The sequence below is a fragment of the Lycorma delicatula genome, chromosome 2 (genome assembly GCF_047948215.1).
Source record: "Lycorma delicatula isolate Av1 chromosome 2, ASM4794821v1, whole genome shotgun sequence".
NCBI lineage: Eukaryota > Metazoa > Arthropoda > Insecta > Hemiptera > Fulgoridae > Lycorma > Lycorma delicatula.
The window spans coordinates 146,237,338-146,262,180 of NC_134456.1; the positions used below are offsets into that span (position 1 = coordinate 146,237,338).

General features: G+C 29.9%; 1 protein-coding gene across 4 annotated transcripts in view; it reads right to left on the bottom strand.

The window, feature by feature from the left end:
* Nucleotides 1-24,843, bottom strand: part of LOC142319296 (protein FAM234B) — a 45,675-nt gene that overhangs the window by 1,908 nt on the left and 18,924 nt on the right. For 3 of the 4 annotated variants that reach the window (XM_075356402.1, XM_075356403.1, XM_075356405.1), the window contains 3 exons: nucleotides 20,494-20,796; nucleotides 9,094-9,449; nucleotides 5,436-5,625 (listed from right to left, as the gene is read on the bottom strand). In XM_075356402.1, coding sequence (XP_075212517.1) covers nucleotides 5,436-5,625; nucleotides 9,094-9,449; nucleotides 20,494-20,796 — 849 coding nt within the window. Of the gene's footprint in view, nucleotides 1-4,236; nucleotides 4,381-5,435; nucleotides 5,626-9,093; nucleotides 9,450-20,493; nucleotides 20,797-24,843 lie in introns of those variants that run through there. The other variant, XM_075356406.1, reaches the window with a different exon arrangement.

Here is a 24,843-nt window from a genome sequence, read left to right on the forward strand (position 1 = left end):
TAGTAGAAATAACAAAGATGGACTACTGAATGTGAAAATAGGAGGAGAAAAGATTATGGAGGTAGAAGAATTTTGTTATTTGGGAAGTAGAATTACTAAAGATGGACGAAGCAGGAGCGATATAAAATGCTGAATAGCACAAGCTAAACGAGCCTTCAGTAAGAAATATAATTTGTTTACATCAAAAATTAATTTAAATGTCAGGAAAAGATTTTTGAAAGTGTATGTTTGGAGTGTCGCTTTATATGGAAGTGAAACTTGGACAATTGGAGTATCTGAGAAGAAAAGGTTAGAAGCTTTTGAAATGTGGTGCTATAGGAGAATGTTAAAAATCAGATGGGTGGATAAAGTGACAAATGAAGATGTATTGCGGCAAATAGATGAAGAAAGAAGCATTTGGAAAAATATAGTTAAAAGAAGAGACAGACTTATAGGCCACATACTAAGGCATCCTGGAATAGTCGCTTTAATATTGGAAGGACAGGTAGAAGGGAAAAATTGTGTAGGCAGGCCACATTTGGAATATGTAAAACAAATTGTTAGGGATGTAGGATGTAGAGGGTATACTGAAATGAAACGACTAGCACTAGATAGGGAATCTTGGATAGCTGCATCAAACCAGTCAAATGACTGAAGACAAAAAAAAAAACATTTCTTAATCAGGCACTGTTTCTGCCAAGGCAAGGTAACATGTTTCAGATGTTAAGCAACAATGAAAAGGTCTGAAACTGAAGACGCATTATATATCGGCAAAGATGGTTTGAATGATTTAGAAGATGAGTTGGAATATACGACAATAAAATACTAGATGAAGCTGGAGTTGTAGGTTTTCAACTGTTAAAGACTAACCAACATACCAATGAAAATAACAAAGGAAGATGAAATTCAGCTAAACTACTGAGTTAAAGTAGTGTTTGTTTTCATAGTTATATAGTTCTAAAGAATTATATTTATTTATTTTATTCCAAATAAAACATGGTGTAACATTGGTTATGTTATTTTAGGAATTGAGTCAGCTGCTGATCTGGTTTCATTTGTGATGTCATACTGAAAACATGCTGCCAACTGCAAATATTAGAAACTGGCAAGGCAGCTATTTTATTTGCTGGGGCTCAGTGGTGTGGTGACCCCCACATTTTTCTTTCTATGGATGTGTTCAGGAACTCTTGTTTTCTATCTGAGGAATTTAAAAAATGCTAATAGATGGTAGGCTGGCGTATCTACAGGATAAAGCAAGTTTATTAATGTCTCACAAAATCTAATCCAGGTTGTTCAAGCCATCTAAGATTTTATTTATAACTATCCCTGTATTTTTATTTTTCAAGACATAAATAGGTATATTTTTGTTGTTAAATGAGCAAATATTTAGTTTAAAAATAAATATCCTTTCATCATTTTTACATTTTATTAAAACCAAACACCTTAATATAATAACTGAACTATTCTATGAGGAAATGAATTGTCAATAATAAAAAGAGTTATAATAATCTTAAAAATAATTTCTCATTTCTACTACGATCTTTTTCTCTACAAGGGCAATTCAAAAAGTAACCTCTGTTTGGGTATAAATAAAAAACCTGCATAGATAAAAATATTTTATTATGTAAAACTTAAAACCACAGCTTTTAGCTATTTTTCAACAGTCACCATTTAAACTCAAGGCATTTTGAAGTTTATTGTCGTCATTGAAGTGCTGCGACACAAATCATTTGACACAAGTCTACTGTGAAACTGAAGAAACTTAGATGAGCCATTCAGAACAAATGTTACAGTATGCTGTCATCTGGTACTGTTTTTTGCATGGCAATGCTCGTCCTCAGAGTACTCGAAGAACTCAAGAATTTCTGAATCAATCAAAATCAAGGGGACATTTTTGATCATCCCCTTACAGCCCGGACTTGGCACCAAAGTGATTTTCATCTCTATACTCACATGACAGCTTGCATCGCAGCACTTCAATGAGAACAATGAATTTCAAAACAAAATGCTGTGAGAGGTTGGCTAGGTACAGGCAGCTGAATTTTATGAAGAAGGTAATTGTAAATTATTGAAATGCTGTGACAAATGCTTGTATTTAAATGGTAACAATGTTGAAAAATAGTTAAAAGCTGTAGTTTTAAGTTGTATATAATAAAATATTTTTATCTATGCAGTTTTAGGTAGATTTCATAAGAAAGCTACCTATAGTAACAGGTCCCATGATTCGACTTCTGGAAAATTTTGACATATCTTCGTGTTTCACATCCCCCAGACACCAAAACCACAGTCGGCTCAAAAGTTTATATAAACATTTATATATATATATTTCACATTCTTGTGGACATGATAACTGCCTTAATTTTGTGCCCATCATTTTCAAATTGTTTCTTAAAAATAACTCATCCCAAACACTTGGTAAAGTTTGTTAATGGCCAAAATCGGATCATAGGGGTCTTTTTCGAAAAAAAAAAATATTGCTATAACTTTCTTATTAAGTAAAATATCAAATTTTTTTAAAGTTCTTACTATACTTTGGATAAGGGTCTAAAACTTATCTAAGTGAAGTTTTTTGATATAACCAACCATTGGCCCAGGAGGTGGAAAAGATGGGGTTTTGAAAATAAAAAAAATCATACTTCCCTTAATAGATACAGTATCAAATCGGTTTAAAGTGGTCGTTAGTCCTCTAAACATTACCTAAAACTTTTATTTGAAACAAATTTTGATATGACCAACCCTTACGGCAAGGGATGACCAAATTATTGCTGGAATTGTAAGAAGATGGGGTTGGTTGTATGCTAAACATGTGAAACTTTTTTTCATATGCAATCATTGTCGTATTGAGTAAGTTTGAAGTTTTTCTTAACTTTAAGGTGGAAATCTTTTTTATCTCATACTTAGCACTGGTGAAATATACCTTCACCCTCTGGCGTGCTGAAAGGGATTTTTTTTTATTTATAGCCAAACAGAGGTTACTTTCCAAACCGCTCTCATATTTGGAAAGTTATATATTTATTTAGCTTTTGTGGGAGATGATGTATTCTGTAAAACCTTTGTCATTTTTTGTGAATATCACCCTTATTTTAGATTGTCTAAAAAGTATTGAGCCTATGAAGGCCAAAATTCAGAATACATTTATTGGTATTGTAAAATAACATTATGAGACCACATATGCACCATTTTTATCAAGAAATTTCTGACATTTTTCTGGCAACGTTATAATCCTGTCACATAGAACTTTAGAGGTTTCTGGTCAAAAAATTGTGACAAGTGGTTTTCGCAGGACTCTTTTGAAAATAAGTTAACACCATTCAGGAAATTCTGCAGAAACAAAAACAAATGATAGTCGGATTTTATGGTGGATGCATTAAAACCTCCCAGTCAAGTACTCTCAATTTCTGATGGGTTGTTAAAAGATGTATGCAGTCTGGCATCGTCAGCATAGTATACAATTTTTTATATACAAATTTTTTGTTGACCAGTTCAGGTTGTTTTTTTTTGAATTGCTAAATGCAATCATGCTAATTGTCAACAGTACAGGTCTGAGTCTATCGTTCTGCCTGGCAGCAGCAGCTTGTGGTGCACAATGCTCTTCCAATCTCACCAAACGCATAGGATAACCTTTTTTTGGACATTAGTGTAGGCTTTACCACAGCCTGTGGAGCTTCTCTTTGTTTTGACCAAGACCTTTTTCACACACTGTTGTCATAGGTTATCTACTTTTCATTACTCATGATCAACCGCTTCAGAAATGGCTTGATTTTGTTATGTTTCAGTAGAGATTTGCAGATAAATATTAGACGATAAATTTTTCTGAGTCGGATCATGCCACATGATCTGACACGAAAAATGTCAACAAACTAGCATGAATTGGAGGTATGATCATTTTTTTCAATTCTTTTAAGTCATCTCACAAATGTTTTGAAAGCAACTTCACAATTAAACATTTCTTTCCTTTATAAAAAAATAATTTTTTCTTTTTAATTATTACACAAAAAACAAATATTTATATTATAATTATGCAAAAAACCACCAATTTTAGACATGCACCTAACCACCAAAAACAAATGTCACCTAATTACCAATGTTCATCTAACTGACAAATTAACATAAAATAATGAGCACAAAAACCAACAGCAAAGGCATCTTCATTACTACTGCACTGAACTGAGCTCCATAGTTCTGGTGGCTAAGCTAACACATTGCTTTAAGCTACACAGAGCTTGGTCTCAGTATTCATGTAGCATGTACCTTAAAAATAAGCATCAAGCCATATGCTGTACACCAAGTAGTAGCTACACCACTGTAGCTTCCATCATCATTAAATGTTCTTATTCATACTTATGTAGATCTGCAATTTGTTAGACGAATTATATACATTTTACTTTTCATTTTTCATTTCTAGAAACAAAAATAACAACATTCATTGAGAATGTTTAACAATAACAAATAATTTATAATGGGAATTGTAGTTAAAAAGGCTGTCATAACTTTTTGCCTTGAGCTTTAAAAATGAATAATATCCAAGCAATAATAATGTTTAAGGCATGAAATTTTTAAACTACAGTTATAGGCAAAAAGTTTGTTGGTGTTACTTTTATTTATAGTTTGCGTTTGATTTATTATTTATTTTCTTCTAATTCTTTTTTTTTTCCTTATATTAGTTTTTGTTACAGTTTTTTTATAAATATTTCTCTTCTTTTTTTATATTTTTCTTGTTTGTTTGTTGGTTCTTTTATATTTTGGTTATTTGAGGATGATTTTTTTTTTGTTTTGTCTTTTGATTTTAAGTTAATTCCTTTATTGTTTTTTTTTTTTTTTTTTTTTTTTTTTGTTTTATGATGTTTTAAGTTTTTTATATTTTTATTTTGGTTTAATTTATTTTTATTTTTTCAGTTCTATATGATTTTTAAGATTTTATTCTTCAGGTTTTTTTTTAAATCGGTTTTTTAGTTTTTGTTATTTTAGTTATAGACTAGTTGATTCTGGTTGGTTGGAATATTTTGTTTCAGGTGGTTTAGTTGGATTTTTTCGATGGTTAGGTTTTTTTTTTGATAGGTTTACTTTAAATATTCTTAAGTTTAAAAAAAAAAAAAAAAAAACAATAAAGGAATTAACTTAAAATCAAAAGACAAAACAAAAAAAAAATCATCCTCAAATAACCAAAATATAAAAGAACCAACAAACAAACAAGAAAAATATAAAAATTTTATATAAATTTTTTTATAGGTTATACAGTATAAGGAAAAATACTATTGTAAGCATGAAACTGGAAATACGAATGATTTCTAGTGAACTTTTGTTCAAATTTTATTATCAAAAACCTTATATAAAAACCTACACTTATTTTATCATTCTCACCACATCATGTATATAAATAATGCTAATTTAACATAATAATATAAAATAATATTTTATCATTTTTATCACATTAAGTTATGCAAAAATACACTTACTTGAATCAGTTTGTAAATTTAATTCTGGCTGACATCCTTCAGAACTGCAAATTTGCATGATATCTGTCTGACTAGCATTTACTATTTTTACAATATCATTGTATTCACCAGTTTCATTAAATGTAACCAGTATTACTCGTTCACTAATTTTTTCCAGTTTTATCTTAGTTTTATTTATCTTCCCTGGAGTCTAAAGTGAAAAAAATATTATAGGTATTTTCAAAGCTACAACAGAATTACTTACCAAAATATACACAATGCTAAACTCTTTTCGAAATACAGTTTTAGAACAAAATGCCTCATTTTCCACAGTAAAAAATATTAATGGTCAAATGAAAGATAACAGTGTCAGCAGAAGTTAGAACGTACAAAACACTACAGAACCAATAGATATAGCAGTTTTTAAGAACTGTACATAGAGGTTTTAAAGAAGCCCTCCAAAGAGTTTTGCATCTAAATGTCACAGATATACAACTAAATTAACCTTTAGGAGTTGGATCAAATAAACCTTTTTAAGTATATACCAAACACAAATAATTTTGTAAGTTGCGTACCCAACACTCCTGTGGTAGTTATATCCGTTTAGCCCTTCATATTCTAAAATCTATGTATCATTCTAAAATCTATATATATATATATATATATATATATATATATAAAACAGAATGCTTGTGGGTTCATTTGTTTTTATATTGAAGTATAGTTTCATCTTATCGTGTTGAAATTTCACATTAACAGTTTCAGACAAGAGGAAAATTATTATCGACATATCATTTTGTAAAAATACCTCCACCACCTCTTCACAACCCCTTAAGAAAAAATTTTAATGTCTAGCTTTACAGTTTTTCACGAATATTCCAAAAAAAGTAAGAAATCGATCAATAGGGGAGGTAATTTTCTGAAAACCCCAAAAAATTTTGATTTGCTCAGTTCTGAGAGCCTTCTTAGTTCTGAAGTTATTAACAATCAAAGTCGAAAATTGGTGTACAACTGTTAATTCTTTATCCTGATATGAGCGGAAGTCACCATTTCAACTGCTACCTCCTCACCCATTTTCCACCTCACTGCCGGTCTCATTTGCTCAGTGTTACACTATAAAAAACCCTGCAAGCTGAACTTCAAACAGCATCGAAACTGAAGATCAAAGAAGCGTTGAGAACTCATGCTTCACATCAAGTACGATTGTGAAACCACTAGTTATAAATAAAATATATTTTTTAGTTTTATAAGACCGTCTTACAAAATCTGCAACAGACAGCAGCACTTGTGTAAATTAATATGTAATTTTCATTATTCTAGTATTTTTACTTTTAGATTTTTATTATACAATAATAGAATTATTTTAACCATGACTGAGGATGTAGGATCTTGCAAAAGTACTTTCATGAAAAAGTAAGGTAAGATTTTTGTTATTTCAATATTTTTCACTAAGTGGTTTATTTAATAGAATTTATTAAAAAAAAATATATATAATTATATAGTTTTTTAAAGTAATAATTATTTACTTAGCTTATTATCAAACATTTTTTTAAACTAAATGATTTTCAAACAAACTTTATTTGTATTAATTTCTTACTTTAACATTTTACTTTATTTTCTTTCAAAGTTATATAGGTAGTGCATGGTCATTATCTCAAAAACAACTCTGAACTTTCAAATTCTGTTGAAATCAATAATTAGAAAATTAAAATATCTGTTGTAAATTTTTGAATTAATTAAACAAGACATTTTCATTTGTTTTTAGAAAACTCTTTTAGTTTGGAATGGTTAAAATATTATTAGTATTCAATATGTATGTTTTTTTTATTTTATTTATTTAGTCTTTACAAGTTGATTGCCTAATTATAGTTGTTATTTTTTAATTAAAAATTAATTTTATAGCATGTATGACATAATGTCAAGCTTCACTGGGACTCAAAGCCAGATATAGTTTTCAAGTTATACTAAAATTTTTCAAAAACAATTATTAATACATGCGTTGGTTTTTTATTTAAATGGTTGGAGAGGTAATGGCTAATGGTGAGAAGTAAATAATGCTGAAATAAGGAACTGTCATGATAAACTGGTTGAGAACTGTTTCATTTGACTTTTAAATCCCCAACATGACTCTTGCTATCTATCATATTTTATAAAAGAATCTGTCCAATAGCTAATGACAAAATTCAGAAAAGATAAAACTAAAGATAAAAATTCAGAAAATTAGAAAAAAAATTAAATCAAACCCTACAATAAATATATGTTCAGAACAAAACTGGGAAACTTTTTATTTATGTGTACAAGTTTTTATCATACAGACCCCTCAAATGGATTTCTTTGCAAAGGGTCCAGCTGAAAAATTAATCTACAATTATACACGGGTACTACTTGAATATGTTTTTTTTTTAAACAAACCATTGGATTAAATTAAAGGATTTATCTTTGAGAGTGATTTTATATTTTTAAATACATTCTTGGATGATCATTCAATATTATTTGTTCTAATATAAAACATACTCAAAACAGATTTACAACAATTTTATTTATTTAATGACTAACTAGGTTAAAATTATGTTAGATTTCTTAAATTGCGCAGGAAATTATTTTAAATTTGCTTTGATTATATTTTACACGAGACAAATAATATTTAATGATTGACTGAAGTATTGATAAATACAAAAGTATGCTCCAAGACAAATCCTTTACCAAAACTAATTAGCATACTTTGTTAAAAAAATATATATCTAATAATTATTTAACTATTTTGATAACTAATAATATTATTACAACATTATAATATATGGTACAACAGGGAAATCACAAACTTTTTTTATAGCAGCTCTACCAGGAATGGGAGGTTAGTCCAGTAATAGCCAAAAAAAATAATAAAGCTACTAAAAGAATATAAATTTCCTTCTAGTAACAATCTGAATGAATTATCCAACCTGGCCACTGGATAAATGTTTAATACTATCCAGTCACTTTGTTATCCAACTAATCCATGGTGGTATAGGTTCAAGTTTAGAGACAATATAATATATCATTATAAAATATCATTCACTACCTTTCATAACAAGCTATGATACTTCTGAAATTGATAAAATAATCTTCTAAGTAAAAGAATGACAGTCCATATCTTGAAGTCTTTCTCAACTTTTTGAGTGAATAACCTTGACAATTAGTATTGTACATGAGAAATAGCAATTTACTATTTTCTAGCTAAAATACTATACATACTTTTATAATGAAAAATTTACATTTTTGAAAGGATGAAGTGATTCGATTTTATGAACAGAAGTTATACTACAACATTACAGATGTAATGTTCATATTCTACAAAAATCCAAATAATACTTTTTGTAATTTACAATTACACTGTAGTTATCATGTTTACTTTTATTTTTTTTCTTATTTCATCAGAATATACTATAAAAATGTCAATTACTTGATTACTTTTCTATTAACTATAACCTCAACACATCAATTCTGTTAAAGGAAGTTTAAAGGACATATTTAGCTATACAAGAGGTAAAGTTCAGCTCCTTTAAGCTGTGAACAAAAGTCCTTGAATGAGTGAATAAAAAACATAAAAGAATAATCAACACAGACATTATAATTTTCATAACGGATTATAGCAGATGGAATATTCTTTTAATAACATAAAAAAATAGAATGTACTTACATCAGGAATGGAATGATGAGGCCACTGCCAAAATTTTAAAACAAACCCGGTAAGAGTGTGATCAAAATTAATAAGTACAGGATTCATAATATAAATATAATCTTCTTGCCATGCAAAATTGGTCGGTTCCTTTTGACCAATGTCATTACAAAATGTTATATTAAGTGATACAGAACACATCTCAGGACAATGACCAGTCCTTGACAAACTCAAACGATGTTTACCAACAGAGTACTCATTAGAAAGACCAGAACTTACATGTTGTTTCAACTTAGTCTTTTGCACAGGAGTAAATACCTTTTTTGTTGCTTCAGATACAATGTCGGTAAGGCTCTGAGATAATTCTTTGCTGTAAGCTAAAATAAAAAAGTGAATTCACATTACAGTAAGCAATTTATAAGCTTAATAAGCCCAAATAATATGTCATAGCAAAAATATTTTAATAAAATTATTTAGTTAACTAAAAATAATCCATTAATAAGTTATATAAGTTAATTATGAGAATTTACTGTTCTTGAATTAATAATTACAGGTTATAAATATCTAAATTTAACCACCATCTGATAGTCCATGAATCGTTTACCTACAAAGCAGATAAACAAGATATATTTTATAATTTTTTATTGAAAATAAAATTAAAAATGATAAATCCTTTTACCATTAATGCATTTTCATTTTTAGACTCGAGTGAAATTATATTGTAGTAGCTACACTTAAATTGTTCTATATGTATATATTCATCTTCTAAATTTTGCTCAAAATGTTCATGTTTAGTTATAAGGTAGCAAAGGAAAACAAAATAAGAAAGTGAATATACATTAACTTTTTTCTTAAAAATGTTTTATGCATTTCATTGAATGTGTGTGTGTATGTGTGTGCAAAAAGTTTTTTTTAAATTCAATAATTCATTATCATATTGATCCCTGTAGTAATAAAATTTAATATTTATTGAAATATAAATGACAGAAGAATTTACGTATTTGTCCACAATAGTTTTTAAAAAACAATTTCAACAAATTATAAATAAACTAGCACCCTGTCGCAGCTTTGCACATGACATGATATATGGTTACTTGCATTAACTGCAGCGGTCGATCTTTCAATATTTTTATTTTATGTTTTTTTAGTCAAGTAACTGGAGGTAGGTGCAGCCAGTCACATATGCAGTTACGGTGGCAGTGGCTGTGTTGGTTGAGCCATAGTGCCATATACCTTTGCAACCCTTAAAAAAAATTAAAATTCAAAAAACTCAAAATGGTTTTTAAATATTTATCTGAAGAGTATTTGCAAGCCCAAATCTACTGAATATCTCGTTTAGTATAGTCAGGATTAGAAAAAATGTACAATCATTGTTCAACAAATTTTTTTATCTTCACTCCCTTCCTAGGTTGAATTTCAAAAATCTAGAGATTGGTTTATTCACAAGAAGATTACACTCACCAAAAATTAAGTTGATTTCTTCATTTGTTAGAGAAATTAAAAAACCCAGGGTTTCAAAAAAAATTCAAAAATCTGTTTTACCCCTTTAAACTCGGAATTTAAAAAAAATCCTTTCTTAGAATCCAGTTACGTCATAAGATGAACATGTATATAAATTTTCATCAATTTATTTTCAGTAGTTTTTGCTTGGCGTTGATTATGAATCAACTCACGATATGTTATCTTCAATTTCAGTAAGACATATTGAAAATTTCTCTACTGAAAAATATTTTGGGAGTGGCTCGTAAGAAAAGAGCATGGGAATTTAGTTGCTCGCCATCTAGTGGTGTGAATGAGAAGTGCAATACCGTAATGAATTATTTATTATTTACACGTTTTAATAAATAATTTTTCATTTTTAGATAACATTTCCGAATAAACTTGATCTGTTAGATCGAGAGAGTACCTGATGCATACAAGAGTTAACCTTCAAGCTACTAACAAATACCCGTTTGAATTTTGAAAATCGAACAATTGTTTGCAGAGATGTAAGAGCGCCCCATTGCACCTGCCAAAACAGCGTCCCAGGGGCACACCGTTTGTTAATAGTTGATGGTGATGATCGGTTTAGCCTTCCAAGAGGTGCTCGCATTCCACACCACTCTAGCCTCACATGCAGTCCCCACAAGAAGCCCTTATTGTTAAACAGAAATTTTTTTAATTTATTTAATTCTATTATATCTGTAGTAATATTCATTCAATTAATTCGTATCATTCAGTTCAAACCCAGTTCACAGTTCATATTCGATTTATTAAAGTTTGTGTTTCAACCGGAAAATCACCACCACTATACATAAATATATTTTTTTTAGAGGTTTATCGAGATGAAATATATTTAAAAAGATTCTCAGTTATACCACAAAACATGGGTAAAATTTGGTTGTGATTAATCAAGTAGTTTTTTTGTTTATCTAGAAGACTAGTAGAAGTATCCACTCAAAACTTACATTTTGTTTATAGCCAATTACAATATAACTATATGTCACTAATACAATATTACTATATTATTATTATTATTGTATATATTATATAAATTATTACTATATATTGTAAAAAGCCAATAATACTATAACAGTGTTCAAAGTTAAGCCTGCGCCAATTCAAAATAACAGATAAAGGCAGAGTAAAGATTTGATTATTTTTCTGTAACAGTGCTCGCTAACACATATTCAACTGACAAGGTAAATGCAAATGAAGATCAACTGAGATGTGCTTCCACATCCTTATTTATTTACTGTCACCATAAAATTTTTATTTCTTGGTCCTTTTAAAGAAGCACTAGGCAGGGGTCTCCAAACTATGGCCCGTGGCCTAACACCAGCCCGTAAGCACCACCAATCTGGCCTGCAGACATGCCCAGTATCTGGCCTGCCATAGTTTATTTTGATTACATTGTAAAATTTACAATGTAAGCAAATCATACAAAATAATAATCAGATGTTTTTATTTAACGACCAATTAAGAAACACAATTACTGACATATATAATGAAATTGAACATTTCAACTGCAATTAATGATATGAGATTTTTCCTAAAAACTTACAAGTGACATACGTAGGTAATTTACATAATGAAATTAAACATTAAAATTATGATTAATGAGATTTATGTAGCTGTAACTTTCCACTAACATTTGTTTATAGTTTTGGATCAAATTTATTTTTTTTTCATTTTGGTGGAAATTATCAGCAATGACTTCAAATGATCATCATTTAATTTGGATCTATAAATATTTTTTGTACATTCATTTTTGAGAATGTTTTTTCAGAGATAAGTAGTGCTGAAAGCGGAAAAAAAGCCACAAGCAAATTTATGCAACTGATCAAACTGTGTGAGTGGAAGACTCTTATAAAAATCCAGCAATGATGACTAAATATTTTTCTTTAAAAGTATTGCTACACTGCAAAGCAATCATTTCCATTTGAAGTTCTGGAGCAAGGGTTTCTTTATCAGCATTAAAAGAATTTTGGAAAATCTTGATATCGTTTGCAATTGCATCAAATCTGAAAAATGAGACTCAAAATTTATTTTTAAAGCACCCAAAGCTTCAATTGCAAAATCTACCAGAAATGGAGTTTCAGTTTGCCGACTGAATGAATTAAAAGGCATGTATTAAAACATTTGAAAGATTTTTTCTTCAACTGAGATTGAAGCAAAACAATTTCTTGTCGAAAGGACTTAATATGAGTGTATAAATCAGGCAGAAGCTGGTTTTCTCCTTGTAATTTTAAATTAAGGTTATTTATATGTTTAGTTATACATATACAAGATTATAACTTCCATAACCACTCATTGTTTTATAACTCAGCCAAAGGACGATTCCTTTCATTCAAGAAAATTTTTATTATTGCTTGGAGCTCAAAAAATCACATTAGAATTTTTCCGCAGTTAAGCCAGCATACTGCAAATAAATAGTATGGGAAGTCATTTAGTCTAATCTCTTCAATAAACTTGCAGAATTGACGATGATTGAGCACATGTGATCTGATATAATTAACACCTGACATGACTGGCTTTAAAACTTCTGACATATCCAAGCATTTTCCGCACAAAGACTTCCGCTCTTCATACACTTCATAATTTCTATCTATCCCTCAAATAAAAAGTAACACCTGACCAGTATCTAAAACATCTGTTGACTCATCCAGGGCCAGAAAAAACCATTCTAAGTGTCAATTTTTGTCAGACAACTGAGTTAACATATTTTCTGCAATATCACCTACTCTTTGAGCCACAGTGTTTGTTGACAAACTGATGTCTTTAAATAAATTAGCTTTTTCTGGACATATTTCTTCTGCCTCTGCAATCCTTAATTAATTTGCTGTCAGTAAATGGTTTCCCATGTTTTGTTATTGAATGAGCCACGCGGAAAGTAGCATGAGTTGCTGCTTCTTCAGCATTTACTTTCTTAAACAACAATTGCTGAGATTTCAACCCATGTTTCAAAGATTCACATTTTTCTAACCAAAGACTTCCTGTAAATTTGGAGTAATTCTGAGAATGTTTAGTCTCATAATGACACTTCATAATGTATTCTTTGAGGTCTGATATTGTTTCATTGCAAATTATACACATTGCCTTATTACTTGACTCAATCACGAAATACTGATATCCCCATAGCTCTTTAAATGTTCAGCACTCACTATCTATCTTTCATTTCTTTCCCATATTTATACAAACCCACACAAAAGGGACATAACTTTAAATCAAAATAATGCCAATTAATACTATTAAGAGCAGTGGTTCTGAGTAAACAAAATGCACTGGATTTATCTCTAAGATACTTTTAATTAAATTAAACACTGCACTTTCACTAAGAGTTTTTATATTTTAGTCACAAAACACACTAGTCGTACTATATTTCTCGTTGTATACTTCGACTAACCAAGTACACTTGATGTTTTTGTGTAATTCTGCTGCTCCCCAAAAGATGGCCCTGTACTACTGTAGCTTTGCCATGACCTGCTCATAACTATTCTACTCTCCGCAAGATGTCAGTACTATATATTTAGTATGGTCATAAGTAGTTGTAACAATATGTATTGTGCAGCATGTGCATTGGCTATCTCCGCCACCATGAAATGTCCATGACACTTGCCCGTAAGTACCAACCAAAACTGTGAACGGAGCAGAGTCCACCCCTGCGCCCTAGATATCTCACTTGCCACCTAATTCCGAAACAAAAATATGCATGTAATTCAAAACTACAGTATGCTGGTATGATGAGCTAGCTATGTCGGCCCTTGGGACATAGTGGAGGAGTCAGTGTGGTCCTTAGGCTAAAACATTAGGAGACCCCTGCAATAGAGTATTTATAAAGAAATGGAAAAAATTAGAATTCAGATGCAAATTAGCTTCAACATTAAGACAAAGAATTCTATGTTAAAATGAAAATAAATTCCACTAAATGAGTACATTATACTAAGCGGTTTAGTATAAAAATATGACAAGTAAATCATCTTAAAGGGGTTGAATAAAGACCTATATTTTTTTATTATAAACAATAATTACATAATTAATGACTGTCCTTAATTACTGAATAGATTTCATAAATAGTAAATTAGTTAAATATTTTTTACCACTTACAACTAAGTTTTTTATTAATTGTGATTTTTTACATACTTGATTTATCTGAAATTCCTTCCCTAACCACCATTTCAAATACCTAAGAGTTTTTATTACCATACAATAATAAAACATATTCTATTAAAATGTTAAACAGTGGTTTCCAAAGTGTAACCACTTCACCCAGAGTTTACAAAAGTTTTTAAAAAATTAGAAAGTATGATGCATTTTTCTTTTTATTTTAACTGATGTATAAATGTGATTTGAGGAATATTATAAAAACTATAAAAAGTAAAAGAAAAACAAACCCAATATATTGGCTGCATCAAATTTTAAAGTATTGGTACATCAATCATCTTCCCACCAAACGATTTTCACGTAATTATTTTCCTTGTAAACAGTTTATTCACTTTTGGCTAATTTTCTAAAAATCTAAACATTATTAGTTTAAATCAGACTTTTCTGAGAAAAATCACAAGGAAAGTGTTTTAAATTTTCTTTGCAAAGAAAATTACATTAATAAAATATATTATTTTGTGATATGTTTATTTTGTAATCTAACGTGTTATGTATACAGTTAACAAAAACACTGCAAATAAATTACCAACAGAATCATAATTCAGAAATAAATAGTTAAAGAACATAATCTGGATGAATTTTAAAGCAATAATATCTTAAAGCTGCAATCTTTTATTTATTAAGTTTTTTAAAAAATATTATGTCAGTTTGTTTATTATAAAATATGTAATAAATTTTGAAGAATTTCTGTTGTATTAATAGAATATTTTGTAAATTTACTACATTTACTTATAGTTATCAATATAATTAATTGTTAAAATTAATTTAATTGTAATTTTTTTTTAAATTTCAAATTAAAAAATTAATTGTAGCAAGCATCACCTGTGTATCATAACTATATTTTATCATTAAGTATTAGTAACGATACTTATGATTATTATTAATATATTATGATCATTAACTAAACAGTAAGGTTATCTTACTGTTTACAGGTAAGTTAATTGACAAGTCCAAAATTGCAAAAGCAACAAAATTCAGAGAAAACTTATTTCCTTGAAGATAACAATAAAAGTGAATGAAGTTCTGAAAAATTATTCATTTTTCTTATGGAAATAAATAAAATGTTTAAGAATATTAAATTGAGGAGCATATTTAAAAAAGTAACAGTATTATGAAAAACTATAAACGATTAAGTATAGTTACTCAAACATAATAGGCATTGTGTTATTTTTAATATATGATATCTGTTCAAAAAATATCTGATCAAAGACCATGAAAAAGAAATAGCTTAGCTAATGGCTTCCAAATACAGTCTCCTGGAGACGACTATTCATTTAACTCGGTATAATCCCAAATACAGTCTCCTGGAGACGACTATTCATTTAACTCAGTAGTCTTTCTACTGCTGGAAACATTTTTCACATTTCTTGCGGAATGACTAAGAGAGAATGGCATATTTGTTATTATATCCCCTAAATATCAATTTGGGACCCTTTCAGAGGCATCTTCAACACTTAGACCCATGTCTGATGGTAAGAAACCTTTCAAACTGACAAAATTCTAAGTTTGAGCAAGAAATCTTGAGTTACAAATAACAAATGGAAGGGATACAACTACTGTTAGCATAATTTTCACAAGTCTGGTCTTTTGAAATACTTAACGAAGATGATGCAGAACTTCCATATACTGTTTGTTGGAAGTTTGGCTTTCAGTTATGACATATCACGATGCACAACTCTGTAGTAACTGAAAAAAACACTCAGAATCACTTTTACTTTATTTCTCTCTTGTCTTCCTTTCTTGGGAATGGTGACTATCATTGTGATGCTTACTGAGACATAACTATACACCCAAGATTCATCGTCAGCTATGATAGTCTTAAGGAAGTTACGATTCATAATCTGTATATCAAAACAAAACTCTTTCTGTGGTATACATTTTGTAACCACTCTGTGCATGCCCATACTTCTGTTAAAATCATATGTAGAGAAATTGTTAATCCCAAAATCATTTGTAATTTCCTAGAGATCAGCTGATGATTTCCCAAAACTGCACATGTTGTTAATGACATCAGGGTTTTGGTTTGTTGATAACCTACCAGTATGCTAACTAAATTTGACCCATTTTAAAACAGTTACATAACTTTACTTTGTCACCTTCATTCGCAAAAGTCTGTTTAATCTTATGAATGGTTTTGCTTTGGATATCAGTAAACTTTTGGCAATACTTGCAATAATGTAGTACAATGTGTTCCACTATTAAACACTAAATAAAAATGTGACTAACACCTGTTATACTAACAAACACAATGGGTATTGGACAATGAATGAATAGTTTGAGGTTACAAAAAAACAAAATAATAATAAGCATGCATACAACATACGAGCACTGTGCTCTATTAAGTTTTACTGCTTGTACAGTGCATTTGGAAAGTTGCTGTACACTGGAATTATGGAAGTGTAATGACAAAACTTTCTTAATTATAACTTTGTATTTTTATTTCATTATTTTATAAAAATGAAAATTACAGTAATCTGAAAATATACAATAATTTGAAAATGGCCTCCTCTGAAATCAGTACAACAATGCACATGTTTGAATTTGTTCTCAAAACTTTTAACCAGTTGATATACTGGAATGTCTTGTATGTATACAGTTATTGTGTTTTTAGTTTGTCATTTGTGCATGGTCTGCTGTGATATACTGTTTGTTACACTGCCTCCCATAGGAAGTAGTCTGGGGGAATCAGATCAGGCGATCATGCATGCCACAAATCCCTAGAAATGATTCATTCACCAAAGACATTTCCTAAAACAGTCATTGACCTGATAGCAGTGGCGCCATCTTGTTGGAACCAACTGTGTTTGATTTCAACTTCTGTTAACTAATGAAGTTTGTTAAAACAGCATAGTAATGATCGCTATTAACTGTATTTTCAAAAAAGATTGGATCCACAATGTGCATTCTACTCACACCGATCCAGACTCCAATTTTCACTTTGTGTAAAGAATGTAGGTGTTAATTCATGGGGGTTAGTTGTTGACCACAGCTGTGTACTTTGTGAATTAATATACCCTCCCAGATGAAACCACACTTCATATTTAAAAATGTAATGTCAAGGATACCTACAAAATTTTTGTCAGTAAAACATTCAAACCATTGACAATAATTTAGTGTTTTGACATGATCTGCAGGTTTCAGTTCTTGAACACACATTACTTTGTATGGGAAAAGTTTCAGTTCTTTTGTTACAGTTTTATGTGCAATAGCAAGTCTATATCTTCCTGTTGTGCTAACTTATACATTGTCTTTGATGGACTATCGACCATAGCATCCAAATCATCACGCAGCTTCTGTTCGTTTAGCTTAGGTAGTCTTCCACTTTGATCAGCATTTTTAACAAATCTTGTTACCCGAAATTTTACGTTAAGAGTTTGAACTGCATTGCAGTTAGGAAACTAGTTAGGAATGCAGTTAGGAACTGCATTGCATTATTTGGAAACTTTTCAGAAAACTTGTGCTTCACTAAATCATACTTGACACCTTCACAAAAGACATGTTCAATGAGAAAAATCTTTTCCTCTACTGAATGAACTATTATGTTTCTCGCAACTATTGATTCCAATAAATGAAACAACACAAAATGAAAAGTGTTCAGTTACAAAACAACAATTCATGTCTTGGTTTATTATTGCTCAATGAACCAATAGGGCAACCTACCTAATCCCGAAAGAACAGAATGCACCACATAATTCTAATGCATACTGCACAGTGATTTTTGAATGAACTATATTAAACATTTTACAAAAAAGAATACCATCAGATTTTTTTTTTGAACAAACCTCGTATATCAACAAATATTTACTCCAGTTTCCAGTAATAGGATGTAATTAAAATCACACCTGTTCAGTTTAAAAAAAAAATGCATTAACAAGATTATATATTCTAGGATACAAGAATCATAAATTACAGTGAACTAATAATAAATATAATGGATAATAAAAATTCAATTCTAATGTTAAATAATTTCAAGGTAATTACCACTTATATGTTTTTTACTACCGCTAAATAAAATAAAGACTTCATAAAAAAAGTTTTTTTAAATTAAAAACATAAAAATAAACTGTCTACTTTTGGAACTAGAGTATTATAATACTTTTTTAAAGAAAAAACATAATAATGATTATTTTCATTATTGTTGAAATTATTTTTCTGAAAGTTAATAACCATTTTTTTAGAAGTTAATTTTTTTGTAGTATTTGTTCACATGTGCCCATAAAAAATATGCATCTTTCTGGTAGCACAGTTTGTATATCTTTTCATACATTAATGCAAATTCACTACAGTATGGTAAATTAGAATGTTATGAAGAAAAATGTTTGTCAGATGACATTGATTAAATGATGCATTTTTTTATACAAACTATTACATTTTATGATATACAACGTAACATTTTTGAATATGTTTTCTTTTGTTTTTTAGTAATGTAACTTTTTTCATAATAAATTAATTCTTATTTTATACATAAAAATGTTGATAATATATCTAAAATTCAAAATTTTCAAGGAATAAATGTTTTCACTGCTTTTTTGAATTTTCTAAGTAATATTTGAATTAAAGAGGTATGTATTACCAGAAGTCGGCTATGTGTAGTTAACTGAGGTTTTGCAGTAAATGTATTTGTTGGTGCTCACAAACCTGAAATTATATGTTTACAAGAGCAAGTTCAAAAGTAACACAGTCAGAAACTATTAATAACTAATTATAAATTAGTCTTTCAACACTGTAGAATTAATTTATGAGTAAAGAGTAGCTATGTTAGACTGTCAATTTAATATTATCACAACAAATTATATAAGAAGAAAGATTTAGAATTCACTGCAGATAATATTAGATTAGGAATAGAATAAGTAAAGGTTTAATTTAATATCTACTTAAAAACCATTCAATGGAAACTAATACTTCAGTCTGAAAATCTAACAATAAGATCAAATAGAAATGTATAATTGAAATCATAATACATTAAAGTAATCAATGAATCCAGAAATTTTTATTCTTTCCTAATGTGTACATTGCAGTCTGTTCAACTAGTGAACAATAAGCAACCCCCCCCCCCCTTTCCAATGAGATGAGTGAGGATATGTAAATGAGGTGTAGTTTCATACAGACTCAGATGATCATTCCCAGAACTTGTGGTTAATTTTACCCTAACCAGCAAATTACACTGGTATCCACCGTCTAGTATTCAAATCCATATAAAAGTAACTAACTTTTACTAGGATTTGAACCTCAGAACCTTTAACTTAAAAAATCATATGTTAAACAACTGATTTATGATGACGAGTTAAATACTAGAACAGTCTCCTGAATAATAATTTCTAATATTTCTATTAACTGCTAAATTTCTGAATCTAGAAAGGCTGGAAAAGGGGGTTCTTTATTCTATTGGTTAGAATTTCATCTGAGGATTTGAACCAAGAGAAGAATAATTTAATTTGTTAAGTTGGCCCTACTAAAAAGGATTCTGATGAGTTTATTATCCAGTCATAACATTTATTAATTCAAGTAACAATTAACAATGATCTCATTCAAATCTGCACCTTGTCAACCTGAATTCAGCAACAGCCCTAACGCTCGCTTTTGAAGACTAACAAAAGATTAGTGTAATATCATCATACCAGTGGTTAATTACATTTTAATACTATAAAATTCATTGCTAAAATTATTTACAGCCGGAGTAACAAATAAAGAAATATTTGCATATTTCCTACCACTACATAACCTACAAACTCATAAAAAATGTAATCTTAACATAAAAATATAATCTTTTATACTTACAGTTACCAGTTTTACACGTATATGACAAAACTGAACTGTCATCATCTAATCCCAGGCCATACATATTTGAGCATGACTGATTATTAATTGGTCTACCCAAAAGATGTCCAGTTTTCCCACAAATAAGGACCAAATAATGACCTTCATTATAAACAACATCATGAAGGGTTCCATGTATCTGAGCGATTGCAATCAGATCATTGATTCCATCATTATTAACATCAGGTATTACAAGAGGAAATGTCATTTTTTCTAGGACAATACTTAACCCAAGATTTTCCCAAAACTTCCACTTTTTTATTCCTGTAAAATAAAATTTACATGTACAATTTAAAAATGAAAATCCTGATTGTAAGGGATTAAATATAAATTTATAAATAAAGTACTTGCAAATTTTTATTCATTTCTAGGTAGTTTTTTTTTTCTAGCGAGTTTTTCATTGTGCATAGTGGACGTGTTTTCAGTGCTCCGTGTCTTTTGTATAATTTAGTAGTAAAAAGTGAGTTTCCTTTTTGTTCTTGTAGGGAAAGTAATAGTATTAGGTGCGGGGAACATTTTAGTGTATGAATTATTAAAATAGGATCGTTAATTTTTAAGCCGTTTTTTTAACAATTTTCGGCCCGTTTTTTGAAGGTCGTTCCAGGAGCATGTCCGAGAAGCAGTAAGCAAGGCTAGGAAAACGGCTGATGCCCTAGGCAAGCTGATGCGGAATCGGGGTGGACCATCCACCGGAACTAGGAGACTTCTTGCTTCGGTGGCATGGTCGGTCTGCCTGTACGGGGTACCGGGTTGGGCTTGGGCTCTTAGTACTAGGCAGGCAGGGAGCTCCTGGACGGAGGCTTTGCAGATCGCACGTGCCTACAGGATGGTTTCCAGCGAGGCTGTGTTTGTCATCGCCGGAGTGCCGCCCCTGAGTCTCATGGCGGAGGAGAGGGCGATGAGAACGGGTGCTTTGCCAAGTGCTGCTCGCGATTGGCTTATCGGGCAGTGGCAAGAGAGGTGGCAGGTGTCACAGACAGGCGGATGGACAAGATCCCTCATCCCAGACATCAAGAACTGGATAGGGAGGAAGTCTGGAAACCTGTCATACGAACTCACCAACTTTCTGAGTGGCCACAGGTGCTTTGGCACTTACATGCATAGGATTGGGAAAACAGCTTCCCCTCTATGTAGGTATTGTGCAGTTGTTGACTACCTGGAACACGTGATGTTCTAGTGTGGGCGCTGGTGTGATGTGCAGCGCCCAGTAGTCGAGTAGTTCAGGGAGTTGGTGGCTGAAAGCATGATTACCAAAATGCTTGAGTCGGAGGCTGTGTGGAAAGCCACAGCTGCCATGGTGGAGGCCATTGTTTGCGATAGGGAGGCAGATGAGGGTGAGTAGAGGTTGTCTGAGCCCTGTTCATCCCCCTGCATGTTTGCTTGTGTTTGTTGCAGAGGTGGTGGCTGAGTTAAACTTAAAAGTGGGTCCAGTCTCCACCTGGTACAATTGCAAAAAAAAAAGAAAAAAGGTAAAGTTTTAAGTTTTTAGTAAAAGTATTTACGTTAAATTATACACTTAACATGAAGCATAATCTTTTGCTAGTATGGACCTGGCTTTGAAATATCAAAAATTTTGCTACTACTGCCAATGAATAAAAACAGGCAAAAATTATAGATAAACAGATAAAGTCTGAGTATAAATGGCTAGAAAAAATGGTTGATGTTTATGATGTAAGTCTTACAATGAAACAAGTTAGGTTTTCATGCAGTAATGAGGGATCCAACTAATTCTATTTTTAACTAAATTTGTTGAATGAAACCAGATATGTCAAGATTAAACTCATTTACTTGAGAAGTACAATTTATAAATATTGAACTGTTATAACAATTTGATCAGATATTGTATTTGATACTCAAAAAGAATAAAACTTTAAAAATATTTACAGTATTGAAAGAAACTTCAAAAAAAGACATGCTAGACAAGATTTTGAATAGAAAAGGATAATGAAGAGGAAGCAGAAGAAAATACTAAAACATAGCCAAAGAAAATGTCTAATATGAATTGCAAAAGATTGCAATAATAAATTACTGAGTAAATTATTTAGGAATAAACAATTTTCACTTGACAGCCAAATTACAAACTAAATTTTCTGGATATAACAAATAAATACATTTATTATTCTGATTGGTATATAATAATAAATTATACAGATCATGTCAGGCCCATAGATAAAAAAATTACTCCAGCAATTGTGTGGATAGATCAAGGAAAACTGATTAGAATATCATCACAAAATACACAATTATAAAAAAAGTAGTAAATATTATTAAAGTTCATCTTAATTATTTAGGATATAAATCACGTAGAATAATATTAAATATGTGAAGATATTAAGCGTATAAAAGAATTATAAAATAAATTGCAATTCATATGTACAGGTTAAACATGGTAAAAAAATTAAGTTAAAAATAAAAAAAAATTTAATTATTATTGTTTCTTAAAAATTCATCAGTTGAGTAATAAAAAGAGCTGGAAAAGAAATTTCCAGCTCTGAATTGATTTTACATTAGTCAGCCAATGTTCCAAAAAATATGTAAAATTTGGTGACTCATTGGAAACATATTTCAACTTGTTTATTTTTATTTCTTAGGCAATGAATACTTATATGGAAAATCTTAGTGTTGGTGTAATTAATATTTCTGGAAAGAGATATTTGAATGTGATGTATTATGAATGCCAACATAATGCATAATATTAAATTTATTGCATTTTTATAGTCACATTAATTAATGTGTCTTAGTATAATCAATGTTAATTATACCAGAGATTGTTCGAATACTGTCATGATAGGTATGTGAACAATCTATTATCTACGAAAGGATAATTTATTATCTATTTTATTTAAGAGGAGAGTTGTTTCAGACATAAAAAATCCTCCAGAATTTCCAATGATAAGACTTCACCCAGAACTTCTTTATCACCTTTATTCAAATGCAACCCATGACACATGTACAAAAGCACCACATATTTGGATTCACAAAGGAATAATGCAACATTGTAACAATATGTCTCCTTATGTGACCATCTCTTTCCTTTTGACTGCTTCATATACAAAAGTGATTAACTAGCAAAGAATGTCAATAAAAAATATAGCTAAAAACAATTTGGATTATATTATGATACTGGTTGATATGTAGAATGTTTTTTTTTTCTTTTGGAATTACGTTTCCTTATTACTGTGTCTAATAAGAAGATTCTTGTTCATTAAAATTCTATATCTATTATTTATAAATATGTATTTTATGAAGTCTAATTTTTCTTGAAAGTCATCTACATTGTAAGGAAAATTAATCATTAATTTATTAATTAAATTATTGTAAACCCCCATGTATAGTGCGATATCTGTTGGTTTACTAATTATTTGATTCATAAATTCTTAGTATATTTTATTATGATAATCAGAAGTATAATATTTTCTTTTGAGGCTTCTATAAAAAGTTAAATGAGATTTCAAAATACAAAAATTGACTATCAGATCATTGTTTGGTACTTCTGAGTATGAATCAAATAGACTAATAATAGTAAATTAAAAATATAACTTATCCAGATTTTTATACTTATGAATGTTCAACCTTTGTTAGAAAGAAAAGTTACTTATTCTTAAAATAAAAATTCAAAGATTACCTTTTACAAAAACAGTATCATTGTCAATAAATTTTTAAATAATACTAATTAAAATCTTGAACTTTCTGCATTCCATACAAATAAATATGTGGTCAAATAATTTTCTTTAATGTCTTCTGAATTGTGATTTACTCTGTAGATTTAATATTCTTTATACATTTAGTATTCTCATATAATGATTATTATTTCATGTATTTAAATTTTAAAGAATTAATGTTAGCTTTAATTATATCTAATTTTTATTTTATAATTAATTGTGCATTTTATGATGTTGCTCTGATGATGATTGATGGTTTTACCACAGCTTTCAATGATCCAAGCAAGCAAATGACAGTTCCTGTTTTTATCTCTGGAGTACCGTAGCACATTTACCTATTCATGACATTATCTATATCATTTCATGGTTCGCAGTCACCATCCAGTCTGAATAGAAATGTTTCATATGGGTTTTGAACGGCCGATTAATACAAACATCCAGTGGCTGGAGTAATGAAGTCAATCCAGTAGAAATACAAACTTTCTCAGTCTTTTGTTCACATAGTCTGTTAAATGTTCATGAAATTGTCCATCACCAACATGCCTTTCAATTTTAAAAGAGCACCAGGTTGCCGCTCCCACACATTTTACCCACTAAAACTAGCATGTTACCCATCCATCCTTTTTCTTAGCACCTAAGAATGACACCA